The 17,996-nt window shown below is 32.7% G+C and overlaps 1 protein-coding gene across 1 annotated transcript in view; it reads left to right on the top strand.

Annotated features, from left to right (window-relative positions):
* Positions 1 to 1,641: 1,641 nt before the first annotated feature.
* Positions 1,642 to 17,996, top strand: part of LOC139505214 (uncharacterized) — a gene marked incomplete at both ends in the record, with an annotated part of 34,921 nt that continues 18,566 nt past the window's right edge. The window contains 13 exon segments of the mRNA XM_071294974.1: positions 1,642 to 1,851; positions 2,440 to 2,717; positions 3,068 to 3,221; positions 3,967 to 4,185; positions 5,576 to 5,729; positions 6,018 to 6,274; positions 7,132 to 7,158; positions 7,543 to 7,740; positions 10,011 to 10,146; positions 12,459 to 12,484; positions 12,819 to 12,960; positions 16,993 to 17,228; positions 17,486 to 17,650. Coding sequence (XP_071151075.1) covers positions 1,642 to 1,851; positions 2,440 to 2,717; positions 3,068 to 3,221; positions 3,967 to 4,185; positions 5,576 to 5,729; positions 6,018 to 6,274; positions 7,132 to 7,158; positions 7,543 to 7,740; positions 10,011 to 10,146; positions 12,459 to 12,484; positions 12,819 to 12,960; positions 16,993 to 17,228; positions 17,486 to 17,650 — 2,202 coding nt within the window.

Below are 17,996 nucleotides of genomic sequence, written 5' to 3'. Positions count from 1 at the left end.
CTTCAAAAATGCTAAAATTATCTTTGATACCTGTATCTAACGGTTATTTCAAGTATTTTGTTGAAGAAATAACGTGGAAAGAGCTTTTTCACTCAGTCGTGCTTTGAAACGTACACGGATTTTACGTATCCGTTTATGGTCCATGTTTTACCATTGTTAAGTCAACATCCGGTTAGAACAATGTGAAAACGAAACTAAAATTTTGACAATGTCATTTGCACAAATAAAAAGTCTAAGGCAGATATGAGCACGCTGATGTGCACACTTTGAATGATGCACTGCCAATTTAACAGTTAAATCCGAACATCAAATTCATATCATATCAAAGTAAAGTTTAAAATCGTTTTTTTAATGTATGTCAATCATTGGAATGGCCATCTGATTACCATAATTGCCTTTTGTGACTAAGTCTTACGGGATTAAAATCGGGATCAGATATGAAATGTCCGGCTGGCTCAAACATTTTTTGGAAGCCCTGGTTCCATATGATATGATCTTTATAATTTTAATGCCAAATTAGATTTTTTACCCAATTTCATGGTCCATTGAACATGAAAAATGATAGTGCGAGTGGGGCATCCGTGTACTTTGGACACATTCTTGTTATTAACTAAAAACAAATACACCTATGCATTTGATATTGTGTGACCTTTCAAACTCTTATTCAATTAGACATTGAATAAATCATGTAGTTTTATTTTTTTGAGACTCTCAACCATGCTTTGAGATGTAAAACTCCACAATTTGTTCAGTGAAAAGCGTTTTGCTAGACTGCAAACTTCACATGTACCTGTTTTGTTTGAACTAACACAGGTCTGTCAAATCCAATGAAGAAATTTTCTTTGAACAGGGATTGCACATTACACAGGTTTTACTATTCATTGGTTTTATTTGATAATCATAATACCAGTTATTTAGAAACTTAGCTAAACATTTACATTTAACATAAAAAAAGTTCATGTTACTTCCAAGCTAGTTGATATAATGACATCTTTCCAGAGTTCAGCTTAATAAGAATGTGCTTAAGAAAATGTTATATTTCTTATTTATAGACTCTTTTAATGATGATGCCGTACTTATTTATAGACTCTTTTAATGATGATGCCGTACTTATTTATAGACTCTTTTAACGATGATGCCGTACTTATTTATAGACTCTTTTAATGATGATGCCGTACTTATTTATAGACTCTGTTAATGATGATGCCGTACTTATTTATAGACTCTTTTAATGATGATGCCGTACTTATTTATAGACTCTTTTAATGATGATGCCGTACTTATTTATAGACTCTTTTAATGATGATGCCGTACTTATTTATAGACTCTTTTAATGATGATGCCGTACTTATTTATAGACTCTTTTAATGATGATGCCGTACTTATTTATAGACTCTTTTAATGATGATGCCGTACTTATTTATAGACTCTTTTAATGATGATGCCGTACTTATTTATAGACTCTTTTAATGATGATGCCGTACTTATTTATAGACTCTTTTAATGATGATGCCGTACTTATTTATAGACTCTTTTAATGATGATGCCGTACTTATTTATAGACTCTTTTAATGATGATGCCGTACTTATTTACAGACTCTTTTAATGATGATGCCGTACATTGTGTATTCTTCATTTCAGATAACTGTTGACACAAGTCCACCACACACAGGTGTGGTCCATGATGGATTACCAGGAAACCCAGAAATAGATTACCAACAAGGAATGGACCTAAATGCTTACTGGGACCAGTTCTTTGACAGAGAGAGTGGGGTGTTTTTCTACCAGTTTTTAGTTGATACAAGCTGTGCTGATAAAAGTGCCTTTAGTCTTGATATAAATAATACTGATGTAGGTTGACTCTTGTTATAGGAGGACAAATATTCGGTGACAAAATTATCTTACTCAGCCATAGACAAAAAGTTGTTAAAACAATGAATACAGTTACTTAAAGATTCCTGAAATCTGAGTAAATGTCTTTTAAAGTTCAAGTAGAATGTTCTTCAAAATAGATATAGGAAGATGTGGTATGAGTGCCAATGAGACAACTCTCAATCAAACCTGTTCTGTTATTTATTATAATTCAACTGTATACCAAACATAAGCTCGGTGTCTCCTCTTTCCTTAGATGGATCATTTGTAAGGGGTTGAATGACCTGAAAGGTGGTTTCTCTTGAGATATGTTAAAGGTTGGAAAATATTGAATCACTGTATTAACAAAACTAAGTATGTCAGATATCTAACTAACTTTAAAATGAGAAGAATGAAAGATTATTTATATTAGATAATTCAGGCAAGTAGAAGATTGAAATTGATAATACTAAAAAATTCTGAACACACAAGCTCATGACTTAAGGTTTCATTATAGAGGCTTGTAAATTATTGATATTTAGTTTACACTGGGTGCTTATGATAATGATAATGAAATTTCTTTTTCAGATTGTGGAGACATACAACACCTATGGTAGCCACACAGTCAGTGGAGATGGAACCTATTATTTTACTGTTGTGGCCTATAACCGTGCTCTGGACCCATCCGAACCAGTGTGTTCTGACGGTGTTACTATAGACAGTTCTGTACCAGGAGTTAAAGAGGTGGTTGTTAAAGATGCAGTGATTACTGGTGGGCTAGTCACAGATGTCAATCAGACGAGTTACTATATCATTGGGTCAGATCGTGTACGGAGGTTGATTCAAAATCCTACTGCTGACTGTGTGTAAGTATTTACAATCTATACCATATTCAATCCTATAATTAGCCATGTTACACTAAAAAAATAAAGGCACTTGAATACTTCTGTACATGATTTGTTTAATAAATTGTCCTGATGATGCCTGGTTATTATGGTATTTTCTTCTATAGTTAGTAATATTCATTTTGAGTATCAAACAATTGTACTGTCCTGTCATGTATGAAAGTGTCCATCTGTTTTGGTTTTCAATTAATAACTTAAGCTTGCCACGAGAATATAATTTGAATTTGAATTGTTGATGAGAACTATTTAAAAACGCTGGTCAAGCTTAAGCAGTGCATGTTGTATAATTAATGTGTTTTTATGATTGACAGGAGTAAAGCCACTATATTGAGTGATATTGACCTTTACCCTCTTCAGAGATTTGACAACAATGACAGCTTGATAGAAGTAGATGGCAATGTATTCTGCAGTAATTCAACAAGTGCACCTAGCAATATTGGTTTAAGTTTACCTAAAGCGTCTCTGGTATGTAATAAAGTGATCTAGTGGTATAGGTCTAAGTTTGTCTATGGCCTCTCTTGCAGTTTTTCACACTTAACCACAAGTCTGACGGACCAGGCTTGTAAAATGGCTTTAGGGCTCTTCTCTACAAGCCAACAGAATCCAACTAAAATTTTGTAAAATTGAGCTTCAGGCTTGTGGATTGAAAATTTACAGTGAAGACTGCTCTTGGATGTATTCAATATTGGTCTAAGTTTGACTGAAGTTTCTCTGTGATGTAATTAAGTGCACCTAGCAGTAAGAGTTCAGGTTTGCATAAAACTTCTGTGGTATGTTATCAAGTGCACCTAGATTTGTCTAATCAAGTATGGTGCACAACATAAGCATGATAAGTCTGATTTTATGAAAAACTTTCCTGGTACGTATACACAATGATCAAGACAACAATGCAGAATTTAACTAAGAGTTAACTAACCTTTATAGCTGAAAAAATTATATATTTAATGAAATTGCATGGTAATGTTATGTTCATCATTTCATTGACAAAACATTAATTTGAAATTGCTCCTACAGTATTTCCCTCCCTTGCTTGCATAATTAGGCCCAAGTGAGCACCCTTTTCCTTCCTGTACAATAACTTAAGCTGTTTTATTTTATAATTACAAAAAAAGATGCTTTGAATTTTCTACAGAGTTTAGTCATCCTTTATATTTCCAATCTCTGACAGTATAATGTACATGTATCTGATGTTGATGCTTCTGCATTTTAGATGGAAATGTCCTGGGAGCCTTTAGATATACCAGCCAAAATATTTGATTATGAAGTTGGATTTTCCTCGACAGCAGGCAGTTCAGCACCTGATATCATGGCTTTCGAGTCGACTAAACAACATGCTCATATGAGGATAACCCATGCTAATGTACCTGATGCTACTGAAATTTATATCATTATAAAAACAATCAGTAAATCTAATGTAGAAGGACTGACAGTGAGTTATTGTTATATTTCATAGATATATATAGTTGATACAATATAACTTCTTTCCAAACAGTGAATGTAGGTCTAGTTTTTGACAGACTTCGCCAGTCATTCTGTTTGTCCCAAAAATGGGTACAAAATGTTCATCAAGGCATTCTTGGCTTCTATGAAAGGGAAATATTTTGTGTTTGGTGGCCAGCTTGATAAGGTTGTAGGATTTAATTAATTTCTAGATCTGCCATGCAGCCACTTCCTGTTTGACGATAGTATTGACATGTCAGTCAATTTACACAGTTTTACATGTCAAGATACAGCATATAGGGCTTGTTAAATTAAAAGAAGTTGTAAATTGAACCAATCAGATTTACACAGACACGCAGGTCAGATGTGGCATTGGTTGTGTATTGAACTTGATGCCAAAGACAAAAAAGACAATTGACCGTGATATTCAAATTTAAATTAATGAAAATAAATACAGAAAATATCAACACTAAACTACACTTAAAAGTAAAACATATCAAAACAATACAAACAACACAAAAACAAAGTTCAAACTGGTATTTACTGGTTTTAAATTTCATGTCTTTTAAACAATTTCTTTTATACTTGTTTATTACTAAGACCTAATGTTTTCAAAGTGTATTTAACTTCATGTCTATTTCTTTTTTAAAAGTGCTTTAGATATTTATATATTATGCATGAAATATTTGCCATTTGATGTTGAAGGGCAAACAATATACAATTATGGCCCGCTGAGGACTTGATTATCCGAAATTGTCAACTCTAGTAAGAGTTATTCCACATGGGCTTTAGCCCGAGGGAATAACTTTTACTAGGGTTGACAATTTTGGGTAATCACCGACTCAATGGGCCATAATTGTTTTTATTTTACCTAATGAACAGTTTCAATTAAAAGTAAAATATTGTAACAGATTGTCAAAACACTTAGTGTCTTAATTACGTTAGAAAACTATTTTGTGTCTATTGACATTTCGCTTATGTACAACAAAGGTAGACTCTTTCTGTATTATGTAGATTTCAGGGCCGTTTACAAGAGATATCGTCGATTCTAGATGAATTCCCATTGGTTGTTTGGTCTTGTTCCTTCGTCACCTGAAGGGCTTCCTGCAACATGAACGTTGCCGTTTTGTTTATTTTATGTCTTTTCATGGGAAATAACTCGTGTATAAATCAAGAAACTCAAAAGGTTATTCGCCTGTAGGGTTATTCACCACTGGTCTAAATTTTTTAGGGTTATTTGTCCTTCCTTGCAATTGAATGATAATTAACTAAATTATTCCATGTCACGGGATAATGTTTTACCCAATAGAAATGTTTGAAATATATGTAAGGTATAATAACAATCAATATTTTTCAGTGTTAAATGTTTTATTTTTCAGACGCTGGGACCATGTTTTATGGATACAACTCCACCAGATTTTACTGGTTCTATAACTGTATCCCTGTCTGGAGAATATCTGGTAGCCTCCTGGGCAGCAAATGCCTTCTCAGATAGCGAAGAATTGTTTGATATGGATTACCAGTTTGCAATAGGTATAAAGTTAATTAAAAAATAGATTTAGAGTCCTTTTTTTCTTTAATTGTATACACTCTGGGGGTAATTCAGCTTTCATTGATCATATCGCTCAGATAAATGACTGTTTTCAGGTGAGAAATTATTTGTAAAACAAGTTTTTTACTGGGGTTTGAACTTAACATTCCTAAATAAAATCACATCAGTAAACTTCCAAATGTTTAATTGACTTGAATAGTCCAGGGCACCATGACAATGCTTTTGTAAAGGTTGTTTCGGTTGAACAATGATTTTTATTCCTTTTGTAGGTCAGACACCATATGGAACAGAGATACAAAACTTTAAACCTGTAGAGGGCAGTACAACATGTGTGTTGACCACATCCCCAACTTGTACAGCTGTTAATATAACAGATCTTGAATGGAATATTCATGGACACCATACATACTATATATCCATTAAAGTGACCAATACAGCTGGACTGGTCAACATTCAAACATCTACTCCGTATATTCATGATGTCCAGTTACCTGCAGAGGGAGTTGTCCTTGATATTGACACTGAGGTACATATATATATTTGTATTTTATATTACAACTTGGCACATTATGACATTTCTGTACAATTAATTATTTGCTATAAACATGATAAACCACACAACCAATGTTTCAAAATTTTAATTTGTTGTTACTAAAGATGAAATGGTGGTTAGGTTCAATATTGGCGATATGCATTGTTGAAGTTCAGGAGGTGTAGTCATTTATAGATTTTAAATTGGCACTTTATGTCGTTTCCATGTAATTACTTCGTTGTTAACCAATGCGCTTAAATGAAAAAATGGTGGTCATGTTCAGTATTGATGCTATTCAGAAGTTCTTGTTCAATATAGATTAAACAACAGACACAGAATTTGGCAGCTCAAACAAGCTTTAAAGCGCTTTTCAAAATGCTCAATAATATTGATTTGACATCTCATTCTTTGTTTATAGATATAGGAAGATGTGGTATGAGTGCCAATCAGACAACTCTCCATCCAAGTAACAATTTATAAAAGTAAACCATTATAGGTCAAAGTACGACATTCATCACAAAGCTTTGGCTCACACCGAACATCAAGCTATAAAGGGCCCCAAAAATTACTAGTGTGAAACCATTCAAACGGGGAAACCAAAGGTCTAATCTATATAAAAACAAGAAACACTCATGAACCACATTAACAGACGGCAACCACTGAACATCAGATTGCTGACTTATGGCAGGTGTTGAGTTCAAAGATAAAATGGAATTAATGAAACATAAAAACATTTTGATTTATATATATATATATAGTCTTTTTACAGGAACAAAGTGATACATAGTCTCTAATATTCATAAAATGATTCATGCATTAATTCATTTCTGTTTTATTTTTATATTTTGCAGTCTTTCTCAACAGACATTCCTTTGATGGTATGTATAAAAGCTGTATTTTACACATTATTTACAAATATTCTAAAGACATTTTTTGTTTTATAGTTGTTTTTTTACATAAAAAAGGAAATTACCATAATAATTTATTTATAAGTTTGTCATAAGATTTAGAAAACTTTTATATTGTTGTCTTGATTTTGCCAATTTACTATGAACTAGCTACCATAATTATATCATATATATAATATTTTATATGTAGTTTTGCTAATAACTAATTTAAAAAAATGTCAATTAACCAGTTCATTGTTTAACCAAAGATCAATCTGTTGGTTGCAAAGATTATAATAGAACAGCTTTGAATTCTTTTCAATCCGTTTTATCCAAATTATCAGTATATCACTGTCATTAACAACTTATGTTTAGGACAAAGAAGATACAGATTTCCAGAAAGTCTCCAGTAGTATGGCTGCCCGCTGGTCAGGATTCGCTCACCCACATTTAGATGTAACTTACAGTATAAGTATTGGTACTACAATGGGAGGAAGTGATGTTGTATCTCTGAAGGATGTGGGTAACAGTCTAGCTCACCAGGAAACAGGACTTTCTCTGACACCTTATCAGGTAATATTACGTTTAAGTCAGTATAAGTATTGGTACTACAATTGGAGGAAGTGATGTTGTATCTCTGAAGGATGGGGGGTACTAGTCTAGCTCACCAGGAAACAGGACTGTCTCTGACACCTTATCAGGTAATATTTCGTTTAAGTCAGTATAAGCATTGGTACTACAATTGGAGGAAGTGATGTTGTATTTCTGAAGGATGTGGGTACCAGTCTAGCTCACCAGGAAACAGGACTGTCTCTGACACATTATCAGTTAATATTACGTTTAAGTCAGTATAAGTATTGGTACTACAATTGGAGGAAATGATGTTGTATTTCTGAAGGATGTGGGTACCAGTCTAGCTCACCGGGAAACAGGACTGTCTCTGACACCTTATCAGTTAATATTACGTTTAAGTCAGTATAAGTATTGGTACTACAATTGGAGGAAGTGATGTTGTATTTCTGATGGATGTGGGTAACAGTTTAGCTCACCAGGAAACAGGACTGTCTCTGACACCTTATCAGTTAATATTACGTTTAAGTCAGTATAAGTATTGGTACTACAATTGGAGGAAGTGATGTTGTATTTCTGATGGATGTGGGTAACAGTCTAGCTCACCAGGAAACAGGACTGTCTCTGACACCTTATCAGTTAATATTACATTTAAGTCAGTATAAGTATTGGTACTACAATGGGAGGAAGTGATGTTGTATCTCTGAAGGATGGGGGGGTACTAGTCTAGCTCACCAGGAAACAGGACTGTCTCTGACACCTTATCAGGTAATATTAGGTTTAAGTCAGTATAAGTATTGGTACTACAATGGGAGGAAGTGATGTTGTATCTCTGAAGGATGTGGGTAACAGTCTAGTTCACCAGGTAACAGGTCTGTCTCTGACACCTTATCAGGTAATAGTTTTCTTTAAACTAATAATTATTCTATTACAACAGAAGCAAATTATGTTTTATCTTTGAAGATATGGATACTGACAAGAAAACAGGACTGTCTCTGAAAAAGGATCAGGCATAATAATTAAGTCAGAATGAATATTTGTGTAATTGTATCTGCAAGAAATTTGAATAAAAGTTTAGCTGACCAGGAACCAGTACTATCTCTGGTTGAAATCATAAATTAATTTCAGTATCCATATTATTTATTATTTATGAAGAATTGATTTTTATCTGTGAAGGATGTTGTTTAGCTTACCAGGAACTAGAATTGTATCACATCTCATAAATAATTCAAGTATACATTATCTGATGGTCTTTTTTATTTTCCACCAAAGATAGCAGTTGGCATTATGTTTTCTGGTCGTGCGTTTGTTTGTTCTTCCGTCCTTTCGTTCATCCGTCTGTTTGTTTATTTGTCTGTCTGTCCTGCTTCAGGTTAAAGATTTTGGTCAAGGTAGGTTTTGATGAAGTTGAAGTCCTAACAACTTGAAACTTAGTACACATGTTCCATATGATATAATCTTTCTGAACACATAAATTGATAGTATGAGTGTGTCATCCGTGTATACGTACTATGAATACATTCTTGTTAAAAACATGATTATTATAAAGCTCTTTACAAATTTTAAATTAGAATTTCTTTCGTCTGAAAGAATTTAAAAAAAATGATCATACAATCATAATAAGCAAGAATTCAGTACACAAAAATTATTTCAGCAACTTAAAAGAACTTGGTTTGTAGTACTCTCAGCCAGGTTGTCTTTAATCAATAACTTTAAAGTCAATAGTCAAAATAATATAAAGTAAGGAAAATGATTGCCAATGAGCCCAAATGACCACCCGAGTTAATGGTATTGATGTATCAAAGCATTTATAGTTCACCATACAGCCATCTCGCAATGTGAAAAATCCATTATGTATAGTCCACTAGAGAGCCATGGTGTAGTGGTTAGTGCATCAGACTACTAACACAAAGGTTGCTGGTTCAATTCCCGTCTGGGATGAAAATTTCAGGAACTGAATTATCGGCTCTCCCTTGACACCATTTGCGAGTATGGTCTCGAGGAAACAATGATAGTCTGTCGGAAGGGATGATAAATGGCTGACCCGTTTTAAGAAAGACACCCTTGTAGAATTCGAAAAAGAGCAGGCTAATGCCGCTACAAGGCAGCACTCGCACCCGCAAAGTGGAAAGGGATTAATATAAGTTGCAAAACTTGTTTCCCAATCCACTATAAAAAAATATGTTTAAACTAAAGACCCTCACATAAACAATTTAAAGGAGGAAAACAAATATTTTATGAGAATAATAAAATGCTTGTTTCTGTATTTTTAGACATACTATTTCACTGTGACTGCTGTAAGTTCTGCAGGTAACACAGCTGTATCTTCTGATGGTGTTACCGTAGTAACAGAAGCTGATGTCCTACCAGGAGTTGTTATCAGTGATGGAGAACCCTGTAATATGACTGGTGAGTATTTTATACTTGATTGCTGTCATATTAAGATCAAGAAGACTCTGTATATGAATTTTACAAATAACAAGATGTTACTCACCTATAGACCAAACTACTACTTGAACTGTGATGTAATAAGACAAGCATTATGTGACATAGGAAATGTATGAGAAAGTGCACAAATTATAACAAGCTTTTTAGTATCTGTATATATATATATGTTCCAGACTATATGAGTATTTGGACCGTACGCATACGGTCCGGGCGGTATACGTATACTAGTATGGTGTAGTACGAGCTCACCATACATGTTATTGGATCATATATGGGTAAAATTTAAGGTGAGGTTTTGAAATATCTGTCAAAGATTAGGACTCCTTGAATTATTTCCATACAATACAAGGTAAAATATTTTCCCCCATAGTTCACCTTTTTTTTTGGATATAAGACTAAATAACTCATAAAAGGTCATTTGACAAAATTTAAGCAGATTTATTTTCTTTCTTTTGATTTGAGACCCAAATAGTGTCAATGCAAATATAAGGTAAAAGTCTGAGTCAGCCTTTTCCCGCCATATTTTATAAATCAAATATCTCGAAAAGGAGCTCCAAGATCTATCAATATTTTTAGCTCATTTTAATCCTTAACTAATACTCTTCCAGCTTAAAGTATCAATTTTAAATGCTCGAACAAACATTTATCACAATCTTTATTTTTAGTTTTACATAATGTTATTATTACAATAACATGGATAAAATGAACAAATGAACAATTGAAATTAAATATTTGTTGAATTGTATATCTGGTCCGAGACCACAATTATTTCGTAGTGCATTTCTTTTAGAACATAAATGAAAATAAAAAAAATCCTACCTGCGCTTTCTCAAAGAAACTTTTACAGTGTGTTGTACTACTTTTGGGACAAATTATATTAAAATTATAGAAAACTTCATCGTCTCTAACTCAAAATATGGACAATTTTATGTTTAGGGTGTCTTGAAATCTTTTGACAGCTTCCGAAGAGCTAATTTTAAACCTTTTTCAGCTGGACCAAATCACTACTTTCCTTTAAAATTCTGGACCAAAATTTTTTTACAGTGTAATTTCACCCCCCTACTTGCAATTTGAGGCATTAAACATGGAGAAATAAATTTGGAAGAGGTATAAAAATTAATGGCAAGTAACCCACTGTCAAGACTAGGGACTATATTTGTGAACAGCGAAAATCAAGGGACGACAATGGTGGTCTCAGACCATCTGAATCCTATTTTGGTACTCTCGTCCAAGGCATAGATATCAACCATTACGATTTTTCCGTAATTTTTCTGATTTTGCGATCTAATTACGCTGTTACGGTCAAAGTCGAATAGTTACGGATTCACAGTCATTGCCGTTCCATTTTGTAAAACGCGGATTTTTATCAATTCTTTTCTGGTCTGGTCCGGTATTTAGAGAACGCCAATGTAATGCTTCCGTTTTCTTGGGAGTTATTGACCTATCGTTTGGTAAATAACTGACTTCCGAAGAGGCAAACTTGCATTTTATGAAGTAGCTTTCCCCCTTCCTCTACTTCTCCTTGACCACATGAAATGTACAAGTTGAGAACGTCTGAACAATTAATGAATGGAATACATACTACAGATAACATGTTTAACGAAATATGTTAGTGCACATTACTTTGTAACCACTCGTCAGTAACTTTTTTGGTAAATGCACGTTTTTGAATTATTACTGAAAACTTTTCAAAATTACGGAAAATTTGATAGATTGTTACTGATTGTGTCAAAAGGGGTTGGCATCTATGCCAAGGTGACACTTGCTACCACAAGTAACGCAATATTTATCATATTTTCATGTTTCCAGCTCATGCTTGTTCCTTTGCATTTGCATTTATTTTTGTAAAGTTCAAAAGCAAATATTCTAAAACAATTGTCCTCCCACATTATGTTCCGATATCTTCAATTTCAGTGATCATACTTCAATAAATGTATTACTAATCGACATGCTAAATACAAGAGAAAAACAGATTAGCGTGAATTTTTTTAAATAGTTAAAAGATAAAGTTTTTATTACAACTGAACTTTTTTATATTTTGTTGAGAGTTAAGTTATGTTGATCTGTTATATGCATTTGAATTTAATAAACTTGACCAACTTCTTAATATTAGTCAGATCGTACGCGTACGGTCCGACTGTATGAGTATTTTGAAAAAGTATGCAGACGGTCCAAATACTCGTACGGTCTGGAAGATATATATATATAGAGAGAACATCAATGAGTGCTGACAATTTATTTTCAATAGTTAATATGTATGTTGTGTTTTGTAGATCTAACTGTGGACCATCATGAAGAGGTATGTCATTTAACATGATTAAGATTGTTGTAAAGATTTACAACCAATAAGTTGGAGATTTAAGATTTAGTTATTTCATTCCTGTATAAGTCAAATTTGTGAGAGTCAAAACCACACATTTAATTGTGTTAGTTAATTCTGGGATGTGACAATGACAATAATTACAAAGAATGTTTAGCCCTTTTCTCATTTGCAACAGTGAAATTAATATTTAGGTTTATCTTTTTCAACTTCAATAGTTATTGCAAATTGTTAATATGCTAAAAATGAAAACAATATAAAAAATACTTCTAACATAGTATTCCTATTTTTTATGGTAATATTTGTTTAACAGGACAAAAGAATAAACTGTGAAAATGAACCAGATGTCCAATTGTCACTGAATTCCCTGAAGGCATACTGGTCAGTACCAGACAATATAAAACCTTATACAACAGATGCCTTTATTGCTGTGGAACAAAGATCAACTGTTGGAAGTATGTTCATTGATAGGTTGATTTTCTTGCTGTAATGTTGAACCTTTTTTTTAAACTTCTGTTTCCATTTTGATATGGAAACAGAAATTTAATGGAAAATAAACCTTTTTTTAAATGTTAAAAATTCATAGAAATCAATTTTTTTAACATTTATACATGACTTTTATCTTGATTGGTACCTTGAAGTAATTATTTCCTTCATTACAGAAATGCTAAGATAGATATTGTCTAAAATATTTACTGAAGAAAAACAAAAATACTAGTTAAAAATATTGATAACAAAGTCATCTTTTTTAAATGACATATGTATTTGCATTCTAAGTTACAAGAAAAGTGAATTGTTGTGTTGTTTATATTTTTTTTATTGCTTTATTTACGGTCATTGAAGTTTGGTTAAAATGGAAATGTCAAGTTGTATGAAATTTTGCTTCAGTTAAAACAAAATTATGGAAAGTTTTGGTTTCAATTTGATTTGTGAAGTGATTCCTCTTTACTTATATTTGATTAGGCCAGACTTTTTTTATTATCTGTTTAACGAGATCCGCCGACTCCACCTTTCCCGATTTTAGAATAAAAATAAAAGTAGTGCTTCTTACTTTTATTATTATTTTTCCCGCCGACTGTTACGAAATCCTCAGAAAAAAATAAAATGTGTTGTTCACGATATACTCGCTTTCAGTCAATTTCGTTATCGGTAATATTTAATTTTTACCAAGTCAATGAAACAGCAATTTTCATTTAAAAGTAAAGAAATTCAAGGCATAAACGATATATTTTCTTCTAAAAGATTTTTAAGCTGGTGGCATGCTTTTCATACTTGTTACACGAGAGCTTACATTAAATCATTCTAACTTTCGGCAAAATCAGTTATTACTTCATCAGAACTTGATGAAATTAGCCTAAAATAAACTTGTCATCCATGTATTGCATTAGAAACGTCATATTCCTTTCCAAATAGCGTATCAAACATCGTTTATTTTTATGCCCCACCTACGATAGTAGAGGGGCATTATGTTTTCTGGTCTGTGCGTCCTTCCGTTCGTTCGTTCGTCCGTTCGTCCGTCTGTCCCGCTTCAGGTTAAAGTTTTTGGTCGAGGTAGTTTTTGATGAAGTTGAAGTCCAATCGACTTCAAACTTGGTACACTTGTTCCCTATGATATTATCTTTCTAATTTTAATGCCAAATTAGAGATTTTACCCCAATTTCACGGTCCACTGAACATAGAAAATGATGGTGCGAGTGGGGCATTCGTGTACTGAGGACACATTCTTGTTGTAAATTTTTCTTCGTCCGACATTTAAATTTGTAGAACTACGGATCGGAATCGGGATTTCATCGGAAACGGACCCGCTATGACCGAAATCCGGATTCTTGCGATAATGACTACAGACGCATGAATGGCACTGCTGACAGACAAAAATTGATCCCAAAAGGGAAAATTACGCATTCCACACGCATTAACATACTTTTGGTTAGATCTTCTTGATTAATGTATATATTTCCATGTATAAACATTGTTTCAATTTATAGGTTAAAGTTGCTTAACTCTGGGACTATTACACCAGAGACATATATACACATGTGTATATATATGTCTCTGCATACACTAAGAGGTTCCTGACTGGGTGACTGGTATATACATATATAGTGTATATGCAGCGAGGTTGATATATTTGAGTGGTGCCATGGATCTATATTAGTGGAAATACAGAATCAAAACATAGTTTTTATGTTTATATTAATAGAAGGGTTAACCAGAGACATATATAAAGTATATGTATTTATATTTCTCTGGGTTAATATACTGGTCTGTTCTCATTTCATTGTTCTTGTATTTTGATAAATTCTAAAAAAAAAAAAAAAAAAAAAAAAAAAAGTCACTTATAATGGTTTTATTTTTATTTTTAGTGTCGACTGGACCAATTTTGCACTTTTTATTTTTTTTTTATTTCGCCCCCTCGACCCTAATTTTTTATAAATTTTCTCGTTAAACAGATAAAATAAAAAGTCTGGCCTTATTGTTATAGTTGTGTTATAACCTTTACCTGCTATTGGATGTTAGCTTTCAGCGGCATGTTTCCGATACTATTGACCAGAACCAGAAGCCGATTATATTTCCGCCTACCACACTTGGTTTCATATTTACTATTTTACATACTAACTGGAATCTGCTTGTATTAGGCTACACTCGAACAAAGTGTTGTAGTCGAACGGGAACCAGTTTACATACTTTATTTTATTTACAAAAAAATCTTGACCTGTACATAGAAAGGCTTGTATAGTCCGCAGTTTTATTCTCCAAAATTAGACCTTCCAGAGGGGGTGCGGACTAAAGAGTACAATAAGCAAGAAATAAGAGAACAAGTTCAATTTCGCAGCTTGATGGTTTGTTTATGTTCCACCATCCTTGTTGTTGATATTGTAGAGGGTGCTCTCATCATTTTTCAAACTAATATTTTAACTCATCCATATTAATAAGTTATTTCTATTCAATATCAAATTAATACTGATAAATATAAAAACTAAACCTTTTATTACAAATTTTTCGTTTCTTTTCAATGCATTGTATGGTTGAAATAAACTGGTATCTGCTTGATTGAAACGATACAAACATTGTAAAAAAGACAACGGTAAACCAGTTTAGAATTTGTAAACTACAAAACATAATCGGTTATTGTTCATTCCGTTTTGGGGTTTCATAATGACTAATATGGTTTGTATAAGCTTAAGACCCTTCAAACATTAATGTGATAGGTATATTAAAGACTGTTTTACAAAAGGATGGAACTGTTTTACTTTCAAAGTCGTATTATAGTGATATCAGTCATGTATGGATTTCGACTCTCACGGGTTAATTTCTTCTTTTACACATGCTTTTTAAACTTCCTGTTTAAACATACACAAGTTTCTAAATTGTTTTTTAAGTGAATTAAACTTATTTTAACAATCATGAAGTGTTCTAGAATCATTTACAAGCAGTTTCAGCTTCTGTTTGATGATAGAAAACAGTTTTCCCTAGAAAATACCGAAAACGATCCCACAGGATTTGAAATTACCGGAGTTTCTTGACATTACACCTTTTTTAACAGTAACAAAAAGTTTTTTTCGGTAGGTCTTTTCACCACCGAACACCACAATATTTTTTTCTCTTATCTTTTATCGCTATAAATGTGACCTAAATATAATATTTAAGTTATTATTTCAACAAATAATAAGAATAAGAGACCAAAATATCTACATGGAACAGAAAAGGAGAGTCTATAACATCTCAATTCCACAAACCACCACTGCCACTGGACACCTCAAATATATATTTTTCTTCTTCAATAATATATTTGTACCAAAAATAAGAAAAAAGAGACAAATATCAAAATTTAACCGATGAACAGAGATCGATTACTGATTATGAATATATTTGAATTTTATTTGAAATATATATACACATTGATGTAATCTGGAAAAAATAGTGATGAATCCAGGGATGTTTTTCTTTATATTTATTAAATTGATTATCAACTTTTACATAAAAAAGAAAAAAAATTCTAAAAATTGTTTAAATCATCCATAATTTAATTTATTTAATCGTTTTATTGTATAATATCACTGTTTTTCTTAGTGGTTGGTGGTTTTTAAGGTGTTCTGTGGTGATAAGACCCACCCAGTTTTTTTTTACCTAAAATTTCGTGGGGAGAAGGGGGATCGGACTATGTACCAGTGCAAAATATGCAAGCCTTTCTACGGTATTTATTTGTACAAAAAACCAGCCAGTAATCAATGGATACTGTTGATCATTCAGGTAGGATTGACCTATTCATTTGTACTAAAAAAAACAGCCAGTTGCCATCTTCACTTCACACTCACACACATATACGAATATCAATTATATGTTTACAAGACATGTTGCAATGTTTAACAAATTACGATTTGTGAAAATCAAGACTTGCATAAAAAATATCCCAATATTAGAGACAGTGGCGTCATTTTTCCTCAGAGCTTTCAGTTCTTTGATTCACCTTTTATTATCAATTTTAGATGTATGGACTATCTTTCGTGAGTATGCACATGTATCAACAGTTTTTGACATCAGCATAGATGATTTGGTACTAAGTCCAGGTATAAAGTATCGTTTATCACTGAAACTATGTGCCAGGACCTTCTGTTTCTCTCCAGTCAGTACAGATGGTGTCATGGTGATGGCTAATCCTCCAGTCACAGGGGACATAACTGTGGAACATCTAAACACCACAGTAACCGGTGGGGCGGAGAAGGTTTGTACAAAGTAAAACAACTCAACCCATAAATTTTGATATTGAAATCTGATGCAGATTTAGGAAGTACATGCATAAAAAAATTATTTGGCAATATTTTATTCTTGAATTAAAATTCATGCAGAACAAAGTTTGTTTGGATTTTCATGGAGAGTGCATATTCTCATTTTGTTTATACAAATCTTAGATCAGTGATACAATAAAGATTCAATTTTTAAGTGTGAGTCAAATAAAGATTTAATTTATTTTTACTTTAGTTGATGATATCATTTGACAAGTTTTATGATCCTGATATTGAAGACACAACAGAGAAATATAGCGCCATCTGGAAATATGAATATGCAGTGACAGATAATTCTGTGAAAGGGAAGACATATATCACATGGACTAACTTAGATACCTTTACAACAAATGGAAATAGGGTGAGATATTATAACAGTTTTGTTCAAACTGTAAAGTCCTTACAAGCTATTGAAATTAATTTGATGCCAGAAAAGGTCCTTTTTTGGTAAAGATTGCATGAAATGCAAACAAAACCCTATGTTACTGACTTGATATCTAAATCTTCCTAGCCTGATCACTACCCTTTTTGACACAAAAAATATAGTGCATTGATCACAACATTCAATACGTCCTATACATTAACATTTCCAGAAATTTATCAATGGAATATATGCTAAGATATTTAAGTCACAAAATGATGTAACACCCGACAATAAAATTGAATAACTTTTTCAAGGTGCCGGAATCTAACATCTGTTCTGAAAA

The sequence above is a fragment of the Mytilus edulis genome, unplaced genomic scaffold (genome assembly GCF_963676685.1).
Source record: "Mytilus edulis unplaced genomic scaffold, xbMytEdul2.2 SCAFFOLD_492, whole genome shotgun sequence".
NCBI lineage: Eukaryota > Metazoa > Mollusca > Bivalvia > Mytilida > Mytilidae > Mytilus > Mytilus edulis.
The sequence above is the reverse complement of the archived record's forward strand: the minus strand, read 5'-3'. Positions and strand labels throughout refer to the sequence as shown.